At 39.0% G+C, this 26417-nt stretch overlaps 2 protein-coding genes across 6 annotated transcripts in view; one reads left to right on the top strand and one right to left on the bottom strand.

Annotated features, from left to right (window-relative positions):
- Positions 1 to 17304, bottom strand: part of ptprz1b (protein tyrosine phosphatase receptor type Z1b) — a 47453-nt gene extending 30149 nt beyond the window's left edge. For 2 of the 4 annotated variants that reach the window (XM_058623565.1, XM_058623566.1), the window contains exons 1-2: positions 17013 to 17304; positions 154 to 222 (exon numbers count right to left, since the gene is read on the bottom strand). In XM_058623565.1, coding sequence (XP_058479548.1) covers positions 154 to 222; positions 17013 to 17076 — 133 coding nt within the window. In that variant the 5' untranslated portion in view covers positions 17077 to 17304. The remainder of the gene's footprint in view (positions 1 to 153; positions 223 to 17012) is intronic. The other 2 variants (XM_058623568.1, XM_058623569.1) reach the window with 1 other exon arrangement.
- A 6881-nt stretch (positions 17305 to 24185) lies between these two features.
- Positions 24186 to 25776, top strand: LOC131455785 (cytochrome c oxidase assembly factor 6 homolog). 2 transcript variants are annotated; one of them, XM_058623574.1, is made up of 3 exons: positions 24186 to 24377; positions 24952 to 25107; positions 25198 to 25776. In XM_058623574.1, exons 2-3 carry the CDS (start codon positions 24964 to 24966, stop codon positions 25294 to 25296), a joined length of 243 nt encoding a protein of 80 aa, XP_058479557.1. In that variant the 5' UTR covers positions 24186 to 24377; positions 24952 to 24963; the 3' UTR covers positions 25297 to 25776. The 2 variants fall into 2 exon arrangements, with proteins under 2 accessions (XP_058479557.1, XP_058479556.1); XM_058623573.1 differs by having other exon boundaries at positions 24188 to 24381.
- The last annotated feature ends 641 nt before the right edge of the window (positions 25777 to 26417 follow it).

Raw genomic sequence — 26417 nt, 5'->3', positions numbered from 1 at the left:
AACCAATAGCTTTCCGTTACATTCTGAGATGAAGTGCTGAGAGCAGCTACACCAGATGGCACATCACTCTGTCATCTTTGTTGCAAAGAGCTTATGACCACTCACATGGCATTAGTCTTATTATATATTTTACCATTACTGGTTTGTACAGACCTGTGTATGACCAGTCCACGTCCTCGGGGAGTTTCTTCAGGCCTCTGACCAGCGGCTCTGCTGCCAAAACTACAGGAGATAGAGAAATACACACAGATTTAGTGTCATTTAAGCAATTTCAATAAAACACAAATTCCCTGAAAGCATGACCAGAACATAAGCAGTTTTAGCACTTTAGACAATATACACAATTTCACAGAACCACTTTCTATGCTCCCCCCCCCCCCGTAAACCTCAGCCACTGGTACAACCCATGTGGCTGATCAGTAAAGACAGAGCAGAACTCACCCACTCTGCTTTTACAAATTACAATATTTAAAAAAAAAATAAATAAATAAATAAAATCATCATAAAGGCAAACGATTACTGAATGAATGAGAAGTGAATAAAACAATCTTCTTTTTTTGATCCTTTGCTGCACACAGACTTTTCCACTCACGAAGATGAAAGCGCTGTGTTGAGTCAAATTTAGGTCAGAAACAACTATCATCCTATCCACAACATTAAGTCTGTCCATGCAGCACAGATGAGCTCAGCTGAGTAAATAGCTCCCCACATAGAACATACTGTACATTATAATAGCTTTAACACAACCACATGCGACAGAGCCACTGCAGACATACACATGCCTTAAAAAAGCTCACTAAGTCATCTGTAAAATCCTCTGCATGCATGAATATTCAGCAAACCCTGACACAGATGGAGCCACAAGGAATCTAAATGTTGTAGCTCACACTTGTTTAATTTCGGCTGCTACTGCAATCCCACAAAATGTTTCCCACAGTGATGCATACCCTAAAATGTGAAAAGAAAATTCTTTCTTTTTCTGCATAGACCATGAATGTTTCTATACCTTTAGGTGAGCACAAAACATAGTGGGAAAGTTGATTAATGACCCTAGAAAAAAAAAGATCAATCAAGTACTTAATACATATATCAAAAGGGAAAATGTATGGGAAAGGTTCTTCCCCTGAAAACATATATAATAATGCTACAGGAAGCATGATCACAGTGTTGTATTGTGCCATACAATACTGGATCAATACATTGTGAAGCAAAGAAAGACAGACCTCAATGTCTGTATAATATACTGTATGGGGAACATGTTAAGAAAGAAAAGATAAGGAGGAAGAAAGGAGGTGAGAAGCTCCAGCCTCATTCACACCGCCTCGCTAGAAATCCCGTGTGATGATTACATTCATGTTCCCACAAAAGAGGAGAGACTGATGAGAGAAATGAATGAAAGCGGGGAAAAGGGGGAAAGAGTGACGAATGGAGTTGACTGTGGGATTGTAGCATCAATAATGGCTTCATTAACATCACACTGTGAGGGTTTTTAATCTAATTTACCCTTGACAACTCAGTGCAACACACACACACTGGTGCACACACATGGTTGCACATACACACCGGATAATTGGTAGTTTTTATGTTATATTTGGGAGTTTATTAGAGAACAGTGTCCATTTAAAATGGAAAGGTGCAGAATTGTCCTTTGTATAACGTTTGGCACAAGACTGAAACGTTTTACAATGGAAATTGACTTTGAATTGAATTTTGTTCAATGCACGAAAACCACAGTACGGAAATGGATTAAGAGTTGATGTAATGATTTTATTCTCACTATGGCCACACATGATACATGTCACCTGTCTGTCTTTGCTGCTGTACAGTCTTCATCTGTCCTCTAACTGTATCCCTCCAGAGTCCACATAGAGTAACTTATCTCTTCCCAGGATGTACCCTGCATCTAGCCCAAGATCAGCTGGGAATGTCTCCAGCCATCTGCAACACTCAAATGATAAGTGGTTTAGAAGATGGATGCATACGATAACCACACAGGTCAGATCATGAAGATCTGAAATCAAGCATGCGACTTCATGTGTTTAACCTTGGTCATGAACCAGGTTCAGGTCTTGCCCGTGACCTTTGAGTCACCTCTTTCCTCTTCATTTCTGATAATCTCTCTACTGTTCACAATACAAACTTTCTGAAAGCAGCAGTACTGAATGGGTTATCTCACATTAACAGATAAATAAAAAGATTAAAAATAAAATATAAGTTCAACAAAAGCATTGATGGGTTGTGGAGAGAGGTGGAGAGTCGCATAGCTCTCAGTCACAGAAAAATGGGTCTGGACAGCACAGGTCAACAGCTAGCAGCAAAACAGACACCGGTGAGCAACTTTAAGAGCACAGTGGATAGAGTTGGACCTTCATTGCTGCAAGCTGATCATGCATGAAGCTCACAGCTGAATCACGGTTTTATTCCACCCATCTGGACTCTATCTGCTCCACCAGATTTCCCAGAAGGCAGCAGAGACCTGACATTCAAGGTTTACTGTTGGTGACTGCTGCAGGAATGAGATGGTGGAATATGGATGGTGTCATACTGAAAAGGTCAACGTACACGTCCACACACCTACTCAATTCTCCAATGTGTAAATAAAGTGCAGCAAAAAACTGTAATGAATCAATAATAAAAATATGATTCGGCTTGATCTGAACTCTGCCCCACGTTTAGTCCACGGCTGTCACTGTAAAAAATGAAGCTGGATTTAATGCCAACTGAGAATGTGTGTCTGCCACACACCTGATACCAGTGTTTCCCACAGAATTAACTCAATCTATGGCAGTGGTGGAGATGTGTGGAGATGTATGCACATGCACACAGCTCACTCTCACACACATAGAAATCCAAATGACAGGTACACAGAATAGTAAAAGAGTAGTTTGGAGACACAGCTGCAGCTGAAACTATGCACTCAAAAGCATGAGACAGTATTATGAGTGCACAACCAAGTATGATGCAAATAGTGCTGCACACAGGTCTGCATTACAGTGTTGTTTGCATCATACTTGCAAATGGCACTGCAATGAGCACTGCAGTTAGCACTGCACACAGGTTTTGGATAAATTGAGTAAAAATACTCAGTGAAAATAAGGTTTTAGTTAGTTAAAAATTAAGAAAAATACTCTGTGGTGGGGCATAACAAAATAGAAAATACATGCGAAACACTGTTTGACTATTATAATAAAGTGTCACTGAGCATAATTCACTCACAAACATGTAATATGAAGAATAAGCTAATGCACAACTGAAGATCATTTCCACTCACTTGCCAAACGTCATTAGTACTTGAGCCGTTTTCTAATAAAAGCAATATCTGATCTTACGAGTAATATGTTGCATCTACATAGAAAGTAGTTATTTTAGTGATATTTATATTAACATATAGATATTTGGGAAAGAAAAGGTATATCAATGTTTCCATGTACAGTTGTTATGGCTTTATTAGGAGTTTTGCAAATTTAGATAAACACATTTTTCATGATAATTATCCAGTCAGCCATCACAGCTGCATTGACACAACTTAATTAAAAGAGTGCCAGTGAAACAACAAGCAAACAAACACACCAAACAGAAGATAGAATAATGGCTTTCAAGTCTATCTGATGAAACACATCACAGCATCAGTATATGTTAAATGCACTTGCTTGGTGTAAAGTATACCAGTATTTAATGTACCTGCCAAGTCTGATTCTATTGCGGTTTGTCACAACCTTTTCCACTCTAGTCAAATTTAGAAACAGAAAACTCTAATGCAGATCTTTTTGAGCAGTGTCAAAATTGAATTATGCATATGAGATATCACAGTCAGGTAAACTTATCTGACCTATGACTCCGTTATCACCTTTTCTCCTCTTACCCTCTGAGCAGTTCAGTGTCTCCTCAGATTCTCCTACATTCATCACTCACGCTTAGATGAATCCAGGAGTGTTTTCTGATGATGTGCTCAAACTGGTTTGATGGATCTATTTGCCCTTGTTCCTTGTACTTCTGCATTTACTGGTTTCTTTTGGGTTTAAAATACCTTTCAATCACTTCCAGGGACAGGTTATGAACGTTTGATCATCATAGAGAGTTATGAGGGATAAGCATGTCATAGTAAACAGTAGCTACTCATGTTTACGAGTGAATTATTAACACATTTTGGGTGGATTTTTGCATTATATACAGCAACAGCCTTAAATAGCTTGTGGCAGTGAAGAAGATTTGCTGAAACCGGGTCTATGTAGTTGCAAAGCGAGCCGGTCCCAGCTAAAAACTGATGAACAGCACCATGCTGGACTACAGGACTCAAAGGGCTGATTTAACCAGCATCCCTGCAACCAGGGAATCATTAATAAGCTGCATTACACAGTCGCACGCTGATTATTTTTTTTCACTGACGTGAATACTGTGGTTCTATTAAACGACGCTCTTCATTTCCGTAGGGACAGAAAGCCTGTGTGTTCAAACCACAAGAGGAAAAGTGTTAGCAACGTTCTGTGCATTTCTGTGTCTAGAGGCTGATACTGCCTGTTCTGGGAAAACGAAAGCATTTGTAATTTGGTTTCTGAGTTAAAAATGTTAATGTTCGGTGCTAAAGCAGGTATTGTAATGTTATTACACAGTCATACATATGCAAATGAGTGTTGTTCTGTTTTCACAAAAGGATTTAACCTGAGCCAGGCCAGGCAATACAGTGATACAGTCAGCCATTACTTCCTTTCAGGGTTAGTACCATACAGCTTTTAATATGTCCTTAGTAGTAGATAAATAAGTATTAAAAAATATTTAAAAATAAAAATGTTACACACATGACTTTCAGCTTATATGAAGGTCACTCTCTCAGCAAACATGTTTACCAAAAATCTACCAAAATACAGATGTGTATCTTTGATTTCCTTTTTAGGAAAACATTAGAAAACCAATTAATCATTATTTGTAATCAATAATTCAAGGATAAATGCTGACCTTTTGTCATTTAGTCAACATGCTGAAACAGTGGTCGTTTCACTTTAATCTAAGCAGGGTCATGTATCGCAAATGTACGCTGCTTTTCAACATATAGAAATGGGTGTTCGTTGGTCAGTAACATACAGTCAACTGAAGCAGCTCTCGGCAGAGTGTCCTAAACACAGACAGCTCAGACTGACTACTGTTCAATATTTCCTGTTAAGTGAAAGGAGTCTCAGACAACAACTGTCATAACTGATCAGAAATGAACACAGGAAATGTGACACCTGTTGACCTCAGTCTCACATGCGCACACACACATACTTCCAGGGGCCAAGCGATAACTTATATATCGTTCAGCTGTGTTGAGTGTCAGCTGGTTAAATTGTTATACTCCACTTCTCCCTCATTCACTGTCTCACTCTTTTTGTTGCCATATCAGCCGCCATCTCATTTACTACGGGTCAAATTTGAAACTATACACGGGATCATGATTGTTACACTTGAAGTGCAGGAGAGATGTAGTTGACAGTCTATTACTTGAAGCATTTTAACTGAAAGGTCCAGTAAAATGTAGGTAAAATAATTTTCCTGATAATATGCATTGTTGTTTTTCCTTACCCCAGAATGAGCCTTTTTATACCAGACACTGGGTCATTTTTCTTTTTAGTTTTAGGTTCTCCAAAACACTTGAAAAGGAAGACTGAGGCAAGGGATATATAATTTCACACACTATACCTTTAAATATTGATGGTGGTAACATAATTATCTACTCATCTAACTGTGAGACAATATCAACCAATTAACTGTCAATTGAATGAGTTTCCAACCACAGGCATACATTCTTGCTTAATGTAACCTAATGATCAGATGATCCCAGGCATTTCAGGGTCCTTTAAGGTTCATCAGCATGCTGCCACTAATGCTGCAGCATGAGAAAGACATCTCCTGGTCTTCTCTGGTGTCCAGTTGAATGAACGAAGCCTTACAGTGCAGTCCAGAAGCACAGGTTATGAGTTAACGAGATTAGGCTCGATATTAAATGCAGGATATTGTTTCTGAGTGCTAAACAAAACAGGCATTGTCCCACAGGGACACAGCAGTACTAAATCCGCAATATAAAACCTTATCAGACAAGCCTATCACTGGAATCTCTCTGTCTCACTCTCTCTCTCTCTGTGTGTGTACTTGTATTTATATCACTGTGAGGTCCAAAAAAGACATACTATCTTTGTGAGGACATTTGTGGGAAAATTTTGTCTGGAGCCCCACAACTTTAAAGGACATTTTCAGGGTTAAGACCTGGTTTTAAGGTTAGGGTTAGAATTGGGTTTAGGTCACAGTTAGGGTAAAGGTAATGGTTAAGCACTAAGTCTGATGTGTCCTCACTAAGATATAAAAACAGGTTTGTGTGTGTGTCTGGAGGTGACCGTGAGAATTTGGGGCCCAGTGTTGAAGGTGGTAATGCAGCTTGAACAGCTGCATGGGTTAAAACACACACACACACACAAACACACACACACACACGCACACACACACAGTGTCAGGTGACACCCTCCATGTCCAGTGTATCACAATAAAACCAAACTGTTCTGATATTTAAAACGCTGCTCTGCTTCAACCAAAAACACACGGTGACAACTGGAGAGTGATGGCTGGTTAGGTTTCTGTTGGGGCTCAAAGGATGAAATGTTTAGTATGTAAGGGTAGTAGGTCATATATTGGAGTTGGATATGTGGGGACAGTTACAGTTGTCATGAGATAGATTTTTTTTTTGTTTTAAATGAACGAACCAAGACAGACCCAAGTATGTCAAATGGAAAATAACCCGTAACGTTCTGTAACAACACTGGCACAGTTTCCTGACACACTGAATTACACTCAAATAAATGAAACATCAGAGACAAACAACCTTTCACACTCACAACCGAGTAAATGAACCCCTAATCAGCACATCTTTAGACAGTGAGAGGAAGAGGGAGTATTCAGAATCCACGCACACACTGCAGGATAAAAACGCCACACAATAAGGATATTGTGTGGCGACAAAATGATACAGTCCGTAACTACCATGTGTAATCGTTATAAACTTTTGTGAACATCAAACTAGTTTGAAACAACACTATACTGTCACAGCAAGAGGCAACACTCCGTGTCTCTCGTCTGTCTATTCTCTAATCGATCGCGTCAGCTGTGTTTTTCTTTTGATTTGTGTAAATATGCCCGCCCCCCCCAACATTTTTATCTACCAGCCGCCACTGACAACTTCACATTTTTTCTTTTCTTCTGAGCTGCCTAATTACACTCCCAATCGTTTCCAAACCTGATCTAGAGCCTGGTGTAAAGGGAATGGATGAGCATGTTTCCTCCACAATTTACTGAGACATTTCTGATGAGCTGCGAGGGTTAGAAGAAGACCTGCAGGGGACTGACCTCGAATCTTTGCCATAGGCTACAAAATTAAAGCAGACAGGCCGAACATATTTCCTCAAAAAGCTATGAATAACAGACACACAGACACAGAGAGTCTTAAAACCAACATGCACGCAATGAGTACAAATTTGCTAATGAGATGACGCAACCACACAAACGTTGGACGCAGCAGATGTGAAAACAGGACTGTGTGATGTGAGAACATTTATAGGACAAGCAAACGTGTAGGATGGAGAAAGCTTCGTGGACTGAAGGAAGTCTGTATTCACAACACATATGTATGCTTGTGTGTGTATGCGAGAGTTTGATGCCCAGATGCTCACTCCCCATTCAGATGTGTTTTCTGTGGATACAGACAGCAAATTCTGTTTCAAACAGTAAACATTTATGATTATATATATCCACTTTAACCCTGTGTGTGCGTACCACTAATCTGCCTGCGCAGTTAGAGCGGTCAGATCCCCCATTTCCATCTGTTCTGTACAAACTGAGAAAATACCGTGTGTGTGTGTGTGTGCGCATGTGTCTTTGTACAGCACTGTACGTGATTATTAATCCTGTAAGAGTTGAGTGCAGCACAGCAGTAAATTAGTACAGCAGCAAGATTTACTGTAACTAAAAGCTGTGATCACTCTTTAATGAGGAGAGCAAAGGCTGGCGTGTGGACCTGCTGTAATCAGTGGAAGAATGACACATTAAGAAACTTAAATATTAAAATTCTGAGTACAGCGACCGCACAGTCTGGAAAGTCCATCGAGGACAATAAACTATCTCTGTTTCACATGGTACAGCTGGATTCATTTAGTATAAAAGTATGACTGTTCATCGACGAGTGTTGAGGCTGCCGATGACGTACACTCATTGACAAATCCAGTCAACGTGTTGTTTTTTTTTTCCAATCTGTTTTCAGACTCAAAGAGCTGAGTTTTCTGTGACAACAGTTCACAGCGTCATGACAACAGAGGAGCCCCCCGATGGCGTGTGGAACACCCCGACTTCCTGTCAGCTTCCTCCTCCGACTCTCTCTATCGCCATGGATACAAAACCAACCCCTCTCTTCTCTCTATCTTTCAGTGCGGGGTCACGCTCCCAATTCCTCACTTGTCTGGATGGCAGCGCGCACGCACACACAATATACACACACACACAAAACACACAGACGATAAATAAAAAAAATATTATGTTTATAAAAACGTAGTACAAATATACAGCAGACTTCTCTTTTGCACTGTGTGCACTATGTGCAATTGCCCACCCAAACATTTCTATTAAAATGTGTGTAAAAGTGTGTGTGTGTGTGTGTGTGTGTGTGTGTGTGCGCAAGACTTAGGAGGGTGGTCGGCTGGTGGGTGCGAGGGTTAAACAACTTTCAACCACCAGTTAGTCACAGTTGCAGTCCTCTGATGAACTTTCTCACTGGCAGAAGAAAGTCTGTCCTGTGCTCAATTGAGTTCACTTCCACTCGGTTTGTCTCTGAATTCCACGCTTGACAAAGCAAAAGTCACGCATCCACTAACTTTCATTAGACCAGCTTGTTTTTGTTCTCACTTGACTTCAATGCTGCCTAAATGACTTAAAAACAACCCTGCAGCTCATGAGATTAAAGCACTGCCACAAAATGTGTTTTCAAAAAAACCATACATGTATTTGGGAGAAACAAAAACCAAGCAGACTCTCAGTTGTGATTACACTAATTGTTTTTTTGTAATTTCAGTGTTTCTGTCTTTGAACACTGCAACAGGATATTAGACTGACTTGCCAACTTTGTTTAATGTCACATAAAAGAAATATGCAAAGTTACATTTCAAAGAGAGAAGTAGAACTGTCTTAGTGTTTTTAATTTAAATATCAGTGACACAAACCTCAGAAATGTTCACCTCAGTAATCAACAAAACACTATTACATCTAGACCAGGAACAAAATGAAAGTAAGAATAATTTTCCTGTTCTGTTGTGCTATAATAAAAACGTCTGCATGACAAACACAGAAGACACTGAGGCAACGCTGTTCTCTGCAGTGTTTTGGCGATAGAATTACTTTGTGTTGTGAATCGTCCAATGCAATACGACTACACAAATACCATCATGTCAAGTTTTAGCCAAAAACTTTAATCTTTAAAAAAAAACATACATTATATCCTTTAATAGTCATATTAGAATGACATTTTAGTTCATACCACTTGCAACATCAAGTAAGGCAAAGCCACAAGAAGCAGGGTGGTTTTGGTGAGCCTCAGTGCTGCCACGACCTGTATGACCCCTGATGTAGGTCTTAGGATTTCAAACAATGCCTTTGAATCATCGCGTTTGCAAAATTTGCAAGACAACAGTCACACGGATGAATCACAGCCACACAACGACAGCACGAACAAATACGAGATACAACAGGGAAACACAACTGTTGCAAGGAACATCTTTAGTGTGCTCCATAGCATGGAAGGGTGAGTACGTTGGATTCAGATGCGTTCAGTAGTTACTTAGTTAAAAGGTGAAGTGTCTGGTTATCCCTTTAAGAAATGTACACATATTATGTAAAGAATTATCCTGGAAGCTGGAGTGTCCATTGTCTCTACGAGTCCATTCATGTTGTAAAAGGCTCACATGCCCATTAGATGTCCGGCCGAGTGGCAGAAAGGTTCTCTCCCTCTCCAGCAGCCTCAGTCCTTGGTGCCAGTCTTTTAAAAACACAACAGTGGCTTTTGTGTGCGGGCACCGGCGGAGACAGACAGCCATTGTCAGCTGGTGAAACTTCAGACACAGCTCTTCGACTGGAGAGACTACAGCGAGAGCATTGGAGTTTAGTTTCAGCTACTTGGTTTCACTCTTCCTCTCCTTTTCACCTTTTGTTCTCCATGATACTGTGGTCTTCTCCTCATCTGACCCACACTCATCTGTTGGTTATCCTCAGTTATTCCTCTGTCCAAATATGTCGATCCAAATCCTCTCTCAACGTTCTCCCTGGAACCTATCACACCTCCGCCCTTTCTTATCATATATATACACACTGCAGTTTCTGTATCAGTCCGATACTGGCCAAAATCACAAGATCATATATTGAAAAATGTAAAGTAAACCTTAAATACAATAGAAATGCTTTACCAAACACAAGTAAACATGTTGTAAGGATAAACGTCCACCACCACTGTCTTGTGACAAGGACATGAATGAGAGCAGCAAAGGTCTGCCACGCACACTATTGGATCATTACGTTTTTGAAATTGCAGGTTATAGTTAAGTGGCAAATGTCATATAGACAGCAAAGTTAACATATCGTACTGATATCGGTATTGATACAAATTCGCGGTTGTGATATTGGGGACCAAAAAGTTGTTTTTGACACTACGAAGAATGAGATTAAAGAGACTGATATGACATGCAAATCCTCATTTTAATACTTAAAACACAGGGTGACGGGTGACGGTAGCTCAGTAGTAGAGCGAGTCCTCTTTCAACTCGAAGGTTAGGGGCAATAGGGAGTCTCTGCAAGTCTTGGGCAAGAATGGTGCAAATGGGTATGAAAGATCACACTTTTATACAATGCTGCACATAGTTGCACTGTACGAAAAGTGTGGGAGGGAGGGAATAGGTGAATGGCAAAAGTGTAGTATAAAGCAGCTTTGAGTGGTCATCAACTAGACTAGACTAAACGAGCGCTATATAAATACAGACCATTTACTTACTCCTCAGGTGGAAGTAAGGTCATAAGGACTTCTTGTTAGCAGTCACTTTTCCAACTAAACACCAAGATTCAAGATTATTTTAAGCAGGTTTAAAGTAGATCTGAAATGCCATCCCCTTGCACATCCAAACTTCTGAGAAATCAGTAATGTAGGTGGGAGAAAGTACAGGCTCTTATCTAAACTATCATCTATTATATTTTATGCTACAATTTGTCTCTTATATCTAAAAGCAATGGCAACACTGTATATGATTTCCAGGTTTCAACAAGAAAAAGGCATCTCAATCCTCTCCATGACAACTGGCTTTTTACAACAGTCTGGTCACATTTGCCTTCATACCACAGTCGTACAACAAACTGTATAAACTACGGTCACTTGTTGAAACTACAAATAAATACATTTATTTATAAATTGAATGCACTGATCCTCAAAATACAAACTCAAATACAAACTTCCTGGAGAGTTTTTAGGTACTGCATTGGATTCCAATGCAAAGGTCAAAGAAAACTACCAAACAATCCTGCAGTATAAAACACATAACAAATACTAAATACACTGCTTATTACTTACAGGTTGTGGTAGAAAGTGTTGATTTAGTGATTTAACAGTGGAGAAGTGGCTGATGCTGCAGGAGTTTGTTTGAGAAGTTTGTATTTCTGTCACATGGTTCTGGCTCAGCACTGGAAATCTGACATCCAATGTCACTGCCTTCCATTAATGCAGGCTGCAAAACCAGCCAGGCAGGATAAAGTGAGAAGGTGAAGGAAGGAATAAAAGAAGGCCGTGTTTCTCACCAACAACAAACACATCAGAAGCTGTGGACATCTGTTGTTTGCTGTACCTGCAAAACCATATTGTAGCTGACGTTGCAAACCCCCTCTCCTCTTTATATTTGTGTCTGCTCTGCTGAGTTTTGCGAGAGTGATTTTCTACCACTGTGATTTGGAAATTTACTTTTGAGAATTTGTTCGACCAACTACCAATCACTGCCAAGGTCTACTGCACAAACTTTTGAGTGACACAAGTGTTTCACTGAGCCGCGGTCCTTGTCCAGGCTGCTCAGCATCAAAGCGATCCAGCTGTCCTTATAGCACAGACCGGATCTAAAATAACTGTGACCGCATGCTGCCACAATAGGCGCAGACGGCTGCTAAGTGGATTTAAGGATAAGAGCAGCAATTATGAATAAAATGCTTTAGATGGAGAAGTTAGATGAAACACCAGCGGGGAGAGGCAGAGTGTCCTAGGGAAGGAACACAAAATATCACTAACCCAAACCAGGCTTTCAATTATTTAATGTAACATCTGTGTGTTTTTTTTAGCAATGCCAAAGTAAAGTAACTGTGCAACCCACTTCCATCAGTACAGAATAAAGTTGGATTTGCTTTCAAAATGAAAGCTTGGAATATTAAGTCTGTAAAATTCAGAACATAAAAATGTTTGACTGCCAACATAAAAACAAAATAAATTGTGGAAACTTGTGCGAATTAGACTTATCTCCCTCACTGGGTTATAAAGCTTTATCATGCTGTATGTGCCTGTGCGTGTGTGTGTTTTACGGCTCACATAATCTCATCTTCAGCCCAGAGTTAAAGCTAGAAGTAAGGAGACATGCAATTACATCTCTATACTATACTATACTATACTATACAGTATAAAGTCACAAAAAAGTTAATAGAGAATGTTATAATAATAAGTGGTGGTTAATAGACATTGTGATATTTGTGCAGGTGTCATAGACAACAGGGTGTTATAGATGTTGCCAACTTGACTAACAAGTTGCTTATACTGCAGCTTTAAAGTGATCAGTCAGCATAGCAACTCCCTAATTACCGTGGTATTCAATTCATCAAAACAGTAATGTTTGAGTTGGACATCACATGGTGGGTGAAAATGTTATAAATACTTTAAATTAGGGAGGAAAACGAGAACTATATCACATTGGCACTCAGTACCAGCAGAATCCCTGAGATAATACAGAGATATATAAGTAACAAGAGAGAGAAGTCAGATCTGTGTGTTTCTGTATGGTATAGCTACAGTGAAACATTAGCATGCAGACTTGTTACATTTACCTTTGAAATCTACTTATCCAAACCCTCTGAATCTGAGCGTATGTTCTCACTCCTCATATTATTTACAAATTCTACATGCTTCGTGTGCCAGAATGTGTATGCCAGGGTTTTGTTATACTATGACACTATCAGGTTTCCAAATGTGCCACCGGATGAATCCCCTCTGGTTCATCCACTCTGCGTGCCCTGGTTGGCCAGATGGTTTCTTACAAGGAGAGCATATGATCACTGAACTCACATTAAATATTACACACTGCCTATTACACCGAGTATGGTGGAAAGCTGCCGACATTTATCTCAGTTTTTGTCTAATTAATTGGTCTGGTCTACTTGGTAGACCAAATATTTTGTTATTAAGTGTAACAAAGTGTTTATTAGTGTAAAAATACACCCACGAATAGTTAACCCTGCAGTGGTTTTGTAAAATATATTATATACACACACAAAGACGAATGATGTCTGTACACGCCAGTTATTGAGTTGTTTTTAGCATGCAAGCTGAGTCCCTCAATCTCACCAATCAACATGTGTCATCAATCTAATAATCCCACTGTGCGTTTATCTCTTCTTTCCATTCAACTGACTGTAGAGGGATAATACAAACCTTCAAACCTGCTGTAGGCAACACTATTGAATAATAATTCCACAATAATAATAGTTCAGCATGAGGTAAATCCAATGATCCGAGAGAGCATTTTTTTTTATTATTCTTAGGAAAATCTAGCCTTGGGAAAGGAGAATCTACCAAACAGATTAAAAGGCGAGCGCACATCTATTGCTGTTCTACTAAGCACCTGCACACTGAGAAATTTGCTGTTCCACCATTGACAAGACCTGCCTAGGCTGCAAAGTAACATTGAAAAAAAAATGAAAAGGAGTCTAAAAGAAAGCAAGACAAAATCATTTAAAGCTGTGTCAATATTGAGTGTTTCAGAAAAGGAGAGATTGCTCACTCAATAATTAACTACGTTATTTTCTAGGGACTGTGTCTACTACAGTTTTAAGGTTGTTGAGACCAATGCAGCAAAACCCTATGAAATCATAACAGTGAGTCATCTAATGCAGTCTGACAAGAGTGTAAATGTATCACCCCATATGACAGGAAACAACTAACATATGCAGGTGATTGCTAGCAGAAGGCATCGCATTCAATTTGTCTTGTATGGAGAGAAGAAGAAAAAAACTGACATTGCTGTTGAAGATTTTAACTAATGACATTGCTGTAATGTTGTTATCTGGTTTTCTAAACAATGAAAAAAGAGTTATATACATTATACCCAAGGTGTGCAGAACAGTGTGTATGGACAGGCAGCAAGCACATGTGTGATAAGTCATATGCAAGATGTATAATGTATAGAGGGAACCATGTTGTTGTTGTTGGAAATACGTGTTACTCAGTTGAGCTATAAAAACTATTAACTGGCTGAACTGCTTAGTCATACAAAGCTGCAATGAGAGCTCTCACAACATTGCTGTGAGTTGTTTGTGTGTGTGTGTGTTTGCACAGAAGTGTGTGAAAAAAAATTCTGTGTGGTGTCCAACTACAGGACAGATGGCTGAAGGATGCTCCATTTCCGTTCACCCCCCCCATCTCTATGTACTCTATGTACATTGTAAAACAGAAAGGTGAATAGACAAGATTAATACTGTAGTGTATGAATTTTACATACAAATTAGAAGTTACATTCAAATCATTAGGCAACAGCATTGTGCTAGTAAATTCAGACGGCTGCAACTTATTTTCCCCAGTCAAACCTCTGCTCTTCCACTGTATACACAAACACTCCCTCAGTCAGGTCTGATATTATAGCTTAAAAGAGCCTTTTTTACGACAAACGATGCAGCATAGAGATAATGTTACATCATTTCTGTTGTTGATCACCAAACAGAGGCAGAATAATAACATAAAACTACAAAATATTCCCCAAAAATGATGCACTGTAGCCCAAAAAAAAAACATCAACATAAATGCATCAATAAATATAAATAAACATGAGAAGTTTCAGTAGAAGAGGTGAAGGAAGGGGTTAAGTAAGTAGTGGACAGATGCTAAATGTGGAGATCATTTCTGAAATAAGAGCAGTGCGAAATTGGGAGACAACCTAAATGTGAGCTTAAGTTTCAGTAGTAACAGTGCTCACTCACCAAATCTATCACATCTACCCTATTTTCTGTTTCTGCACCAAACTGCAGAATATTAAAAAAAGAAAAAACTGTAATAGGATCTCCTGAGTAAATCTGATCACACAAAATCTCATCAAATGGGAGCATGAGTTCAGGACATGAAAACCTCTGATCTCATCCTCCTCAACTGAGTGTCGCGAGATTCACCTCTTACACTTTATTTGAATGGTACAACTATAACCTTTTTACGAATCCAGGTCGAACATTTTAGCATGCCGTTTGATTTCCCAAAGGTCAAATCGAAATGTCAACCAATGCTGTACTGAGGACGGGAGAAAGCAGACAACCAGGGAGCTGTCAGAGCGTTTGGGAGGATCTCAACAAAACTATAGACCACATAGGTTTCCTACATTTTGACGCTAATAACATTATCAATATTGGGTAAATATTTAGTAAAAATGTGGTAAACCCTTTAAAGGAGACTATATTAAATATGTAAATGGTTGTGATATACAGTATAGTGAGTGGGATAATTTACATTTTAAAAGGTTGTGCTCATCAGCGCTCTCTGCAGGACAAACTATGTAACAGCGTGACTAACTCAAACATTAGTTGCATCCCAGCTGACATTTGTTACTAATCATCAGGACAGCTGCTTACAGCTTAATTACTTGCCTCATATATTGCTTCTACAGATGTATCAGTCCTTGCATCTCTATGTCAAGCATGACAATGACATTATGTGTAATTTTGATTTGCTTAGCCATAAGGTGATTTCTTTTTCCTATTAGAGCTTGAATTGAGCTTCAAAATCACATGGATATGAAGCTTAGAGTATTTCAGGGCTCCTGAATTAATGTGACAATATGGAGGGAGCACTGAAACGCAAGCTTAATCTTTCTCTTTAAACTAGATTTTGCACATGCCACTGGTGTAAGTGTGAACTGAGGGTGCATAATGATTATTTGCTGTTAATTTGACACTGATTGGCCTGATAAAGTGATTATCTTGAATGCTCAGAGTACTGAACATAACTTATCCACTTGTTGTGATGAAACTGGAAGACTGGAGCGTTTACCCATTTCAATAAAACCTGCCTACACTGCCTATAGAACTGTTGTCCAGTACATGCACACTAGGGACCCTGAAATTTTTAATTATTTATCATTTAAACAATAGTTTCAGATAATGAAGAATGGGTGTTTAGCTATCAAAATTACACAAATGGGGCACACACATGCATTTGAACTCATGTGTATAGGTCTACAATTTAAGCACAAAGAAGGTTGCATACGACCCTTTAAAATATCATAGAAACATTATTTGTAAAAAAAAAAAAAAATATGTAGCCTACTGCCGCAGCAGCAGCTCCAAGTTACAGAGCACATTTCACACATCCACTGTCCACCAGGATAACAGAAGCCAGAGCAATCACCCTGCACATTGCATGTCATTCACCGCCTATACTTCAACTTGTGTTTAAGAAAATGGCTCAACATGTTAATAGAAATCTTCGCCTGGAACCAAATCAGAGTGGACAGGAATATTCACTCTGTAAAAACACGTTACCCCTCAAAAGGGCACGTTTTAAGAAATGTCATTTACGAGTGAAAATGCATATTTCTTCGGCGCTGACTGCATAGTCTGAACACGCACACCGGCGTGTGCAGATTATCCACGGGAATAAAACACACGCGTAGCGCTCAATCGTTTCAGGCTGAGCACAGCATCACATGTCAGCAGCCACACTCCACTCACTTTCTTACCTATTTGGCAGAAAAGGAGCAGCTGGGAAACGAGAACATCGGTCCTGTGAAGCGCCGTCTCCATGGTGTCGGCGTGAAAATTGAGCGTAAAGAGGCAGACGGTGGGTTTGTGCAGGGATCAGGTGCGTAAAGATGCGCTACCACATCATCGTGCCTCCTCTGCTGCCTCTAAAATGCTCGGGTTGGTTTGGCTCGGATCAGCGCGGCTCGGCTGGGTTTGGTTTAAGAAGTGAGGTCTGGTTGGGTGAGTGGGGACGCGCACTCACATATGTAACGCGCGCCGCCCACTGTGGAAATCACTGCTGTAATATTCTTATGACATGACCACAGGGACAGATGTGTGTGTGTGTGTGTGTGTGTGTGAGAGAGAGTGTGTGCTGCAGTGTGTGAAAATCTAATCTACAGTAGCATTATTTTGTCTGCTGAAAAAAACACGACAATAAACTTGAATAATGAATTTGATGATACGCGAATACTGCATTATTCACCTAAATCTGTTTGTGTTACTGTAATATTTATTATTATTATTTATTAGGGCTGCAATAATTAAGCAGTTAACAGATTAGTCAATTAGCCAACAATTACTATAATTGATCCATTTTCAATTGTGTTTTTTGTGTTTGTTTGTTATGGGTTTTTAAAATAAGTTATTCATTTTCAGCTTCTTAAATGTAAATTCTTCTGCTTTTTTCACCCCTCTATGTCAGTAAACTCAACAGCTTTGCTTTGTGGGAATCAATGTCACAATTTTCTGACATTAATGGGGCGAAACAACCAATAGATCAATCAAGTGAATAATACATAAACTAAATAAATAATTATCAGTTACAGGCAGCTTTACTTTCATACTACAGTGTCTAGCTGGTTGTGGCTGGTTTCATTTACAGTAGTTAAGCGTCTGTCCTTGTTAAGTTACATATTTTTCTATGCTCATGTAGAAATAAGAGTATTTCGATGGAATGACTCGTGCTTTGTGGTAATTGGACTGATCTGCTGTATTATGATAAGACAAGTACTTGATGGGAAAACAGGTAACATATGAAGAGTGACAGCATAGGAAACAAACATTATGTATGGCAGAGGTAATTCAAACATCCATTATCTGACCCCTGAGTACCAGAGACAGTCAACAGGTCTGTATCTTCTAGTGGTGGATTTTCATGAGAAGCTTCATTGGAGTGCCTTAGAAAGCTTTACCTCACAGTGTGTGTGTTTAAAGCAGTGAAAGGGCTTTGGTCTGCTGAACTGAAGAAGCGTCACACAACAGAACAAGAATGTGGATCAAGCCAAGCCAGGACTGTCCCACTAGGGAATCATTCTCTTTCTGTGTGTGTGATGGTGAGATTTGGCAGCGGTTGGACTGCAAGATTCCCATGAAGTACACAATGGCATAATACTGTGTGAGTGTGTATCTTGTGAAACAGATTGAGTGTAGCTCCACAAGCAACAGGCTTCAGTGGTGCAATAACACACAGTTGTGGAAGCTTATGAATGTTTGTGAGAGCAAGTGTGTGTGAGTGTGTGTGAGGCAGGCTTTGGTCACACAATAACATGCTGCTCTCGTTAGTGTGTGTGCATTCATTTGCATAAATTAAGAGCGATAATCCTCTTTAATTCAGACTGGAGCCTTGTCTCAATTGTTGGTCCAACATTTTTTCGGATGCTTGTTACAATATTCCCTCTGCCCCGGTGCTTCCGGGATAAAAACCTGTGCATTTGTTTGGAGAATGTGAGTGTGGTTGGTGAACTAACAACATGTTGATGATTCTAACACCGGTTTGAGAAATTACTAACAAAACCAGACTTAATACAGATAGAAAGTATTGTAAATGCTCCTTGAAAAATGCTTCCTTGTTGAGTCTTTGATGTAAAAAGTTTAGAAACATACTTTTTAAAAAACAAACAAACATACGTCATACATAGTGACAATCCCACCACCACTACAGCCTCCTGCAAAAAAGATAAAGAGGTTTTTTTTCGATCTTGTTACTGTGTAAAGCTCCACAGCAGCTACTGGCAGCTATGGATTATGGATTATGTTTGCTCTCTCTTTCCTCTCTGTGACTGTAGAGTCAACATCTCATCTGCACTTCATTCAGGTCATCTTTTGTCAGCTCTGTCTATCGGATTTGCATTCGCTCAATGTATCACACATAATATCTTTGGGAAAACATGGACACCATAATTTTGGGCACCACTATAATATATGACATTATATGACGGAGCAAAAGGTAAATGGTTTGTATTTATATTGTGCTTTTCTTGTCAAATATTACAGTGGTGCCCAAAATTGTGCAACTCGGAACAAGAGTGTAACATTTTGGTTGAAACTACGGTGTCCACATTTTCTGTCACACAACTTTCATACCCATTCAAACACTGCCAGCACAGCCATCAGGAGCAACATGGGGTTAAGTGTCTTGCCCAAGGACACATTGGCAGGTAGGAGTAGTAGAGCCGGGAATCAAACCCATAACCTTCCAGTTGGAAGAGGATTCAGTGTACCACTAATTCACAATCATTCAGTGTATGATGCGGTCTTGGTAATGTAAACACTGAGTTTTAAAGTGAAGAGTTTGCTGTCAAATACTTTCTTTCTCTTAAATGTCAAGGGAAGCTGCACATTCACACTATAATTATTATATTCACATGCTTTGTTTATGTGCCTGTGATTGTGTTTAGGTGTGTGTTTCCAAACCCCTGTTGCCATGACAGTGAATGTTGTTTCAGAATTGACATTGATATTGATGTCCAGTGGTGGCATCTGGGGGTCAGTATTGTGGACGCCACCCGCTGACAAATACAGGAATACTGGTCGATGTGTGTGTGTGTGTGTGTGTGTGTGCGTGTGCGTGTGTGTGTATGTGAGGGGGGAGAGAGAGAGTGAGAGAGAGACAGTGGTCGATGCCTGCCATGGAGCAACGTGGCTCTGTGTGTGGCTTGTTAGACTTGCAAATAAATTGGTTTTGGGTGAATGTTAAATGTAATTTGTGTGTGAAAAAAAAACATATATGCATGCGTTTTGTTGATATCAGCCATTTTAACACAAATATCTGTGCACAAAATGTCAATGTAGCAACAATAAAATACAGGAGTCACAGTGCATGTTTCAGTGTTGAAGGCTTCTATTATCTACCGTGTGTGTAAATATTATCATGCAGTGATGCAACATCATGGATGCAAGCTGCCACTAAACCCCATAAAAGAAGAAGAAATAAAGACACTGTAGCCACTGCTGTAATGCTGTAAACATATACATTCACATTAGCTTCTGTTCTTTTCTCTTCACTTCAGACTGAGCAAAGACTTTACCCCTTTAGAGAGAATATACACCCTATAATAGTCAACAAAGATCGTTCAGAGGTTTCCTTTAGAGACGACTCCTTGATCGGAAAACACACAGAGACCAGATTCTGACATCTGGAGAAAAGACTAATGTCAGGATGGTCATTTGTTGACTGTATCAAGCAGCTACAGCTCCTACCAATAGATATGAGCATGTGTGTGTGTTTCCAAGAGAGGAACTGAAAAGGCGTGACACTGTGTGTATTTAATTGTGTGTTTTCACATTTATGCCTGTCTTATTGTGAAGTGACATTTACAGCATTTGAATTATTTACTCTTGAGGAAACACTTCTGAAACTCATGAATATTGTGGTATTATGGTAAGATTTAAACAACCCAACCCCCCATTTTGTGAATACAATATCATAAGTGGAAAGACTCTGAAAGCTCCAGGTTCATGAGTTGTGTTTTTTTTTGCTGAGGTTTTCAAAAATGGCTAAGCTTTATTTTTCAATGTATGATAAGTGAATATACTGTTACTTTATTCATATAGAGTCAAAAATTGTTTGTTGTCCTCCATCTATATTTCTTGAATTACATTAAAGTTATCCACCTGTCATTGCCATTGCTTAGCAACCATGCTCTCAAAACTACACCATTAAAAACACACCACGTCACACCCACAAGTCTCTGAAGGCACCAGTTGATACACAGGTAGACCACCAGTGTTTTTAAAAGGACACTTCATGGAACCCCATTCGCCCACAGCTACCTTTAACACAATCAAGCACAGCCTGGGCTTTATGGTCAATCTCTCATCCAAGTAGATATTGGTTAGCATGGGTTTAATTGCGTTACAACATGCCAACACTCTAATGGAGCATGAGACAACTCAAATAAAAATGTATTAAATGTATCAAATACGATGGTACAGTGTAAACTGGAAAGTGTGAAAAGACTGCAACCAATGTGAGGTCAAAAACAGAGGGAGGTGTCATAAAACAATCCTGTCAGTAAATACAACTTGTCTGCTGAGACTCTGATAGGGATTCATACTAAGCCTAATGTGTTTGGTTGAAAAAAACCCAGGAAGTAAGAGCTTCAAACAGAATGAGGCAATATCTTCAAGAGCTACCAGAGAGTAATGAAAGGCTGTGCACATGTAAAGCAAAATACTTTACAAGAGCTACAGTTTGAGGTGGAGAGAGGCAGCACTTCCTGATATGTTAAATCACCAACACTGCCAGGATTAAGATTCAAATCCCAATGATGCAACCTGTGTAGTGCACGTAACATTTACTAGAACTGGCACATAACCTGGTAAACCCCAACAGACTGTACAGCGACAAAGACATGTTCATCAATATTTTCATACTATTTTATGTATCTTAGTTTAAAAATAATATAATGAGTGGATCCTTTCTTAATAAAAAAGCAATAGAGCCAATCAACACAAATAAGAATGAATAATGTAGTATTAGAGGCATACATGACATCCACAATCTTCATTTTTCAGATATTTCCAGCATGACTTTAAAACTCTGCAGCCAGTTATGAAAAAAATGCTCCCCTGATACTGTTTTGGCTACTTAAACCAAGCACATCTACAGAACAAAATATTCACAGTTAAATATTAAAGAACTTGTGAATCGTAGTAGCTGAAAAATAAAACATGCAAATATACGCAATCGGGTTTTAAAACAAAAACCGAAGGACATGGTAATTTGTCTTTAGATTAATAGATTTTAAGGATTTTATAAAGTGAATTGCAGGTTAAACTACATCCTTGATATATTGTTACTGATGGTACATAAGAGGTCTCCACGCCATAGTTACCTCAACCGGAATTTGATTGACTTGAAAACAGGGTTACAGTATGTCCGTTTTGTGGTTTATTCACATTTTAATCAACTATATATTCATTTTCAGATGAATTATTTTAAAGGTCCTGTGTGCATGATTTAGAGGGTATATATCAGGAGAAAGTAACCTTGGAAAGAGACCTTTATATTACACATCCATGGAATCTGCCATGTTTTTCTCCGCATGGTTGTATCGTAGCCCAAAATCAAGACCAATCAAACACTGGCTCTCATGTTTCATGTTGCTTCCATGTTTTTATGCCATAATTTCTCATGTATAAAATACACTAATATGATGAACATGAAGCAAAAGTTGGTTGCAGGATGTAACTGCAGCCCTGGATGCCACCAACTCCTGGTCCACACTCTGGTCCTTTTAACTTGCAGACATTTGGTGAATTTGTGTTGTCTTGTGTAAGGAACATCACTTATGCTCTGAGGCTTTACGTCTCCATACTGCTGCAGAGATTAAAACAATCTCATCGACAGCAGAGGAAACACACTTAAAAGTCGGGTCAGCTGTTAAATGGTGTGTGACATAAATAGTGAATGTTCTGTCTTTGTGGCAGCACCAGAGACACACTGAAGTCACACACACACACACACACATGCACGCACACACACAGAGGGACAAACACTTACTTTCCTAAGAAGAGGGCACGCACCTCACCCCTGCAGTAGAGTGCTTGTGTTTTTAATTCCCTTCAGTCTGCACAAGAAGACAAACTGAGATGGATTTGTGCTGGGCGCCATGGCAACCAGTCGGACTATTTTCCGTCACTGTGGCTAAAGGAGGGAGAAAAAGACACAGAGAGGGAGAGGGAGAGTTGATCAACCACACACATTTTCATTCTGTCCTTACTCACTGGCAAGTCTTACACACATGCATGCACTGTCTCCCTCACACACACACACACACACACACACACACACCTAATTGTGGATGCAGCTCAGTGGCAAAAGAATAAAAGGCGAGTGGGGCTTTCGGATTTAACGATATTTGTAAAACACAAAGTTCAACAAGGACAGAATTTAGAATATTTGAACTAAACATGGTTTTGCAGAAGAATAAAAAGAAGTTTTCACATTATGAAAAGAAACAGCTTTTTTTGACCGATTTCAATGAAACGTGAACATAAACTTCAACATACACAACACATACACAAACATTTCACCTTTATTCTCTGATAAAGGCTACTTTGGGGAAACAAGTGTGAATTACTGCAGTGATTTCTTTTTTTATATAAAATCATTGCAATAACCACAACATTATAGATTAATACATTTATAGGAATCATTAAAGAAAATATAGGTTGTCCCTTGTAGGTTGGAAAACATAGATAGTACCTTACTGACTGACAACAACAATATATATCTTATTCACATTAAATTCCACAAAGGAAAAGTTGTTGTCACTATCTTTTGATATATCATTTATTTATATGATTTTCATGATTTAGCTTGCGAAACAGTTCCTGACACATATTCACTGATTTTTATTTTTTAGTTATCATTATTTGGGGGGCGTTTTCATTTTGACAGGTCACAGTTGGCGCAGGTGTAAATAATGTAAATTAATGATGGCTGAGTTCCTGAGCTTGTCCTGCTAAACATGTCAAAATGGCTGCAATGACAAAGGCTGACACTATATAGTTAAACAAAGGCCTATAAATGAAACGTGACATCAATGACATTAAATCCGGAATGTAAATGTTGAACACTTCATGTTAAAACATTGCAAAACAAGTGCATGCATATTATAATTAATGAAGCACATGTTTGAAAGAGCGTCACACTAACTAATAATTAAGTACTTACTCTGGCGTTGTTTCATCCTTTCACTGGCTTTCACAAAACCATTCTTCAGGCTAACTTTGTGTTCAAATGCGTCGTATTTACTTGTTAACTCAAAATTTTAGATGTTTAGATGTTTGACGGGCTTGTTTTCAGCCACAATTATTAACGAACTGCGCCACCACCTGGTACACTTTGCTAACCACGACTAGACGACGTCATCACGCCGCGACAAGGAAGTACCGTGGTGCACGTCCTTCACTTTACACAACGCCACTGTGACCAAAACCTCTTCAAAATCTTGTGTTTTTAGTGATACGGCGGTATTAACAGTGATTCTCCTGGTTTTGTGGAGTGACAGGAGAAGACAGAAGCTGGAGAGAGAAAGAAGAAAACCCCCGGGAGGTTTTTAATCCTTCATTCAGTGAGTGAGTGTTCAGTTTAATACGAATTAACATAGATACTATCATCTTACATGCCTTTATAGACAAGCGAAAGATGTTGTACGTTTATATTTAACATTTTGACACCCAGTGAGCGTTACAATTGAGGTCCCTATTTTCTGTTTTTACTCATATTATATTGTCATTTGTCCGTCTTTGTGAAGTGGAATACAGCTTTTACTGATATTCCTTATCCGTTTTTTTTCTTCTCATAAATGTCATATACTTTAGTATAAGTTTATATATTTTGGGACAACAGATGTAAATTGGTCACCTTGGTTACAATCTGGCATGTCCATGTTGATGGACATACATGTGCATTGCTCCTACTCAAGAAGAAGAATCAAATGATTTGCAGTCGAATGTTTGACTAATCCTAATTAAATCCTATTTAGCCAGAGATTTTGTGAGGATCATAACACACAGAAACTACATGGCATGAGATAAGCGGTAGTATTCAAATAATGACACTGTAACTAGTGTAATAGTACAGACTTGTGTATTTGTACCTGTACCTGTTTATCAAGAGTTTGCTTTTCTTACATCCCCTCCCAGACTCTGGAAGTGATGTCGGCTCCAAATTCAGCAGAGAGGAAGGCCTGCTGGGACACCAGGGACCAGCTGTGGAAATGTCTGGATTATAATGGTGACAACGTTTCAGCCTGCCAGAAGTACCAGAGTGAATTTGAGGCAAAATGCCCTGCTCAGTGGGTAAAGTTTCACTTTTTTTCCTAATCTGCTACACACCGTTTTAATTCACTTGGGCAGGATTGATTCTCACCTTTTCTGTTTTTGTTGCAGGTGAAATATTTCACAAAGAGAAGAGTCTACTTGAAATACAAAGACAAGATGCAGGAACAAGGCTTCACACCTGCAGATGGGCCTCAGCAGCCTTCATAAATGAGCTGCAGGTGGACTGGCTTTTAGGCTAATTCACACCAGAGCTGGAGGTGCAGGACTTGGAGAGTGGTTTTTCCAACGTGATGTGGATGGAGGACCTGTACTTAATCCTTATCCTTATTTATTTGTACAGAGACACCATATAGAAACAACTTTAAAATGGCCGCAGGACTAACCAGTGGTGTCAGCTGATCTGGTCTTTGTTATAAAAGATACCAGAGGGACAAAAGAGGAAAAGGATCTACATTCAATTAATCTACTTCTTGTTGGGTCCCCTGGAATTATCCTGTTAGCTTTATTGACAAACCCTAAATGTAATATTATATTACTGAAAAATGCAGCCCACACATATATCCACACTTACAGTACATGCACACACTCAGTTATTTGGTCTGAGTCACTAATGAGCACTCAACACTGTCCAAGATTTATTAACCCACTCTCTGTCTCTTAGCAACCATTAAATTATCTGTCAGATCACTAAGTTGTTGAAGTTTTTATTGCATTAGGACCAGTCATATATATATGTTTTGATACTTAAAAATGGTGGATGCTTTTAATTAGATTTTATTTCCAGGACACTGCTGCATCAGTAAAAATCTCTAAAAAGTCTAGTGTAACTGAATAACTAAAATATAAAACACAACTTTAATGTTTTTCTTTATTGTTGTACATGTATATCATCTTTAGTGTGGTTGAATTGTAAATGAATACCATTATTTAGAAATATTACAACTCATTTGGAAACAGGCAAAGGCACAATATCTTTATATTACAATTATGTATGTATTTCCAAAGAAGTAGGGCCCCAGGTTACATATGAAACTTTTAGGAGAACTAAATAAATTATGCAAGAGAAACAGGCTTCTGATTCTGCCTACACCAAACCCTATGTTTATATTGTAATATTATAAAAAGGCCACAAATTACACGTGTAAAAATACAGTATAAAATGCATCTTTTTCCATATTTGCACAGTACAGCAAACATTATGTGCAAACCCTTTCAACATAGGGTAACAGCGACTGTGATTTGACAGCTGATTGGACAAACTTGCACCATACAAATCGTGACTTGCTCATGCTATACATTAGCTGCTGCATTCAAATAATTTTAACATC

This window comes from Solea solea, chromosome 3 (genome assembly GCF_958295425.1).
Source record: "Solea solea chromosome 3, fSolSol10.1, whole genome shotgun sequence".
NCBI lineage: Eukaryota > Metazoa > Chordata > Actinopteri > Pleuronectiformes > Soleidae > Solea > Solea solea.
The sequence above is the reverse complement of the archived record's forward strand: the minus strand, read 5'-3'. Positions and strand labels throughout refer to the sequence as shown.

Excerpts from the sequence above, each read along its gene's own strand:
- LOC131455785 (XM_058623574.1), top strand. The coding sequence starts at position 24,964 with ATGTCGGCTCCAAATTCAGCAGAGAGGAAGGCCTGCTGGGACACCAGG. Across the intron at positions 25,108-25,197 it reads CAAAATGCCCTGCTCAGTGG|GTGAAATATTTCACAAAGAG; the intron begins GTAAAGTTTCAC and ends TTTTTGTTGCAG.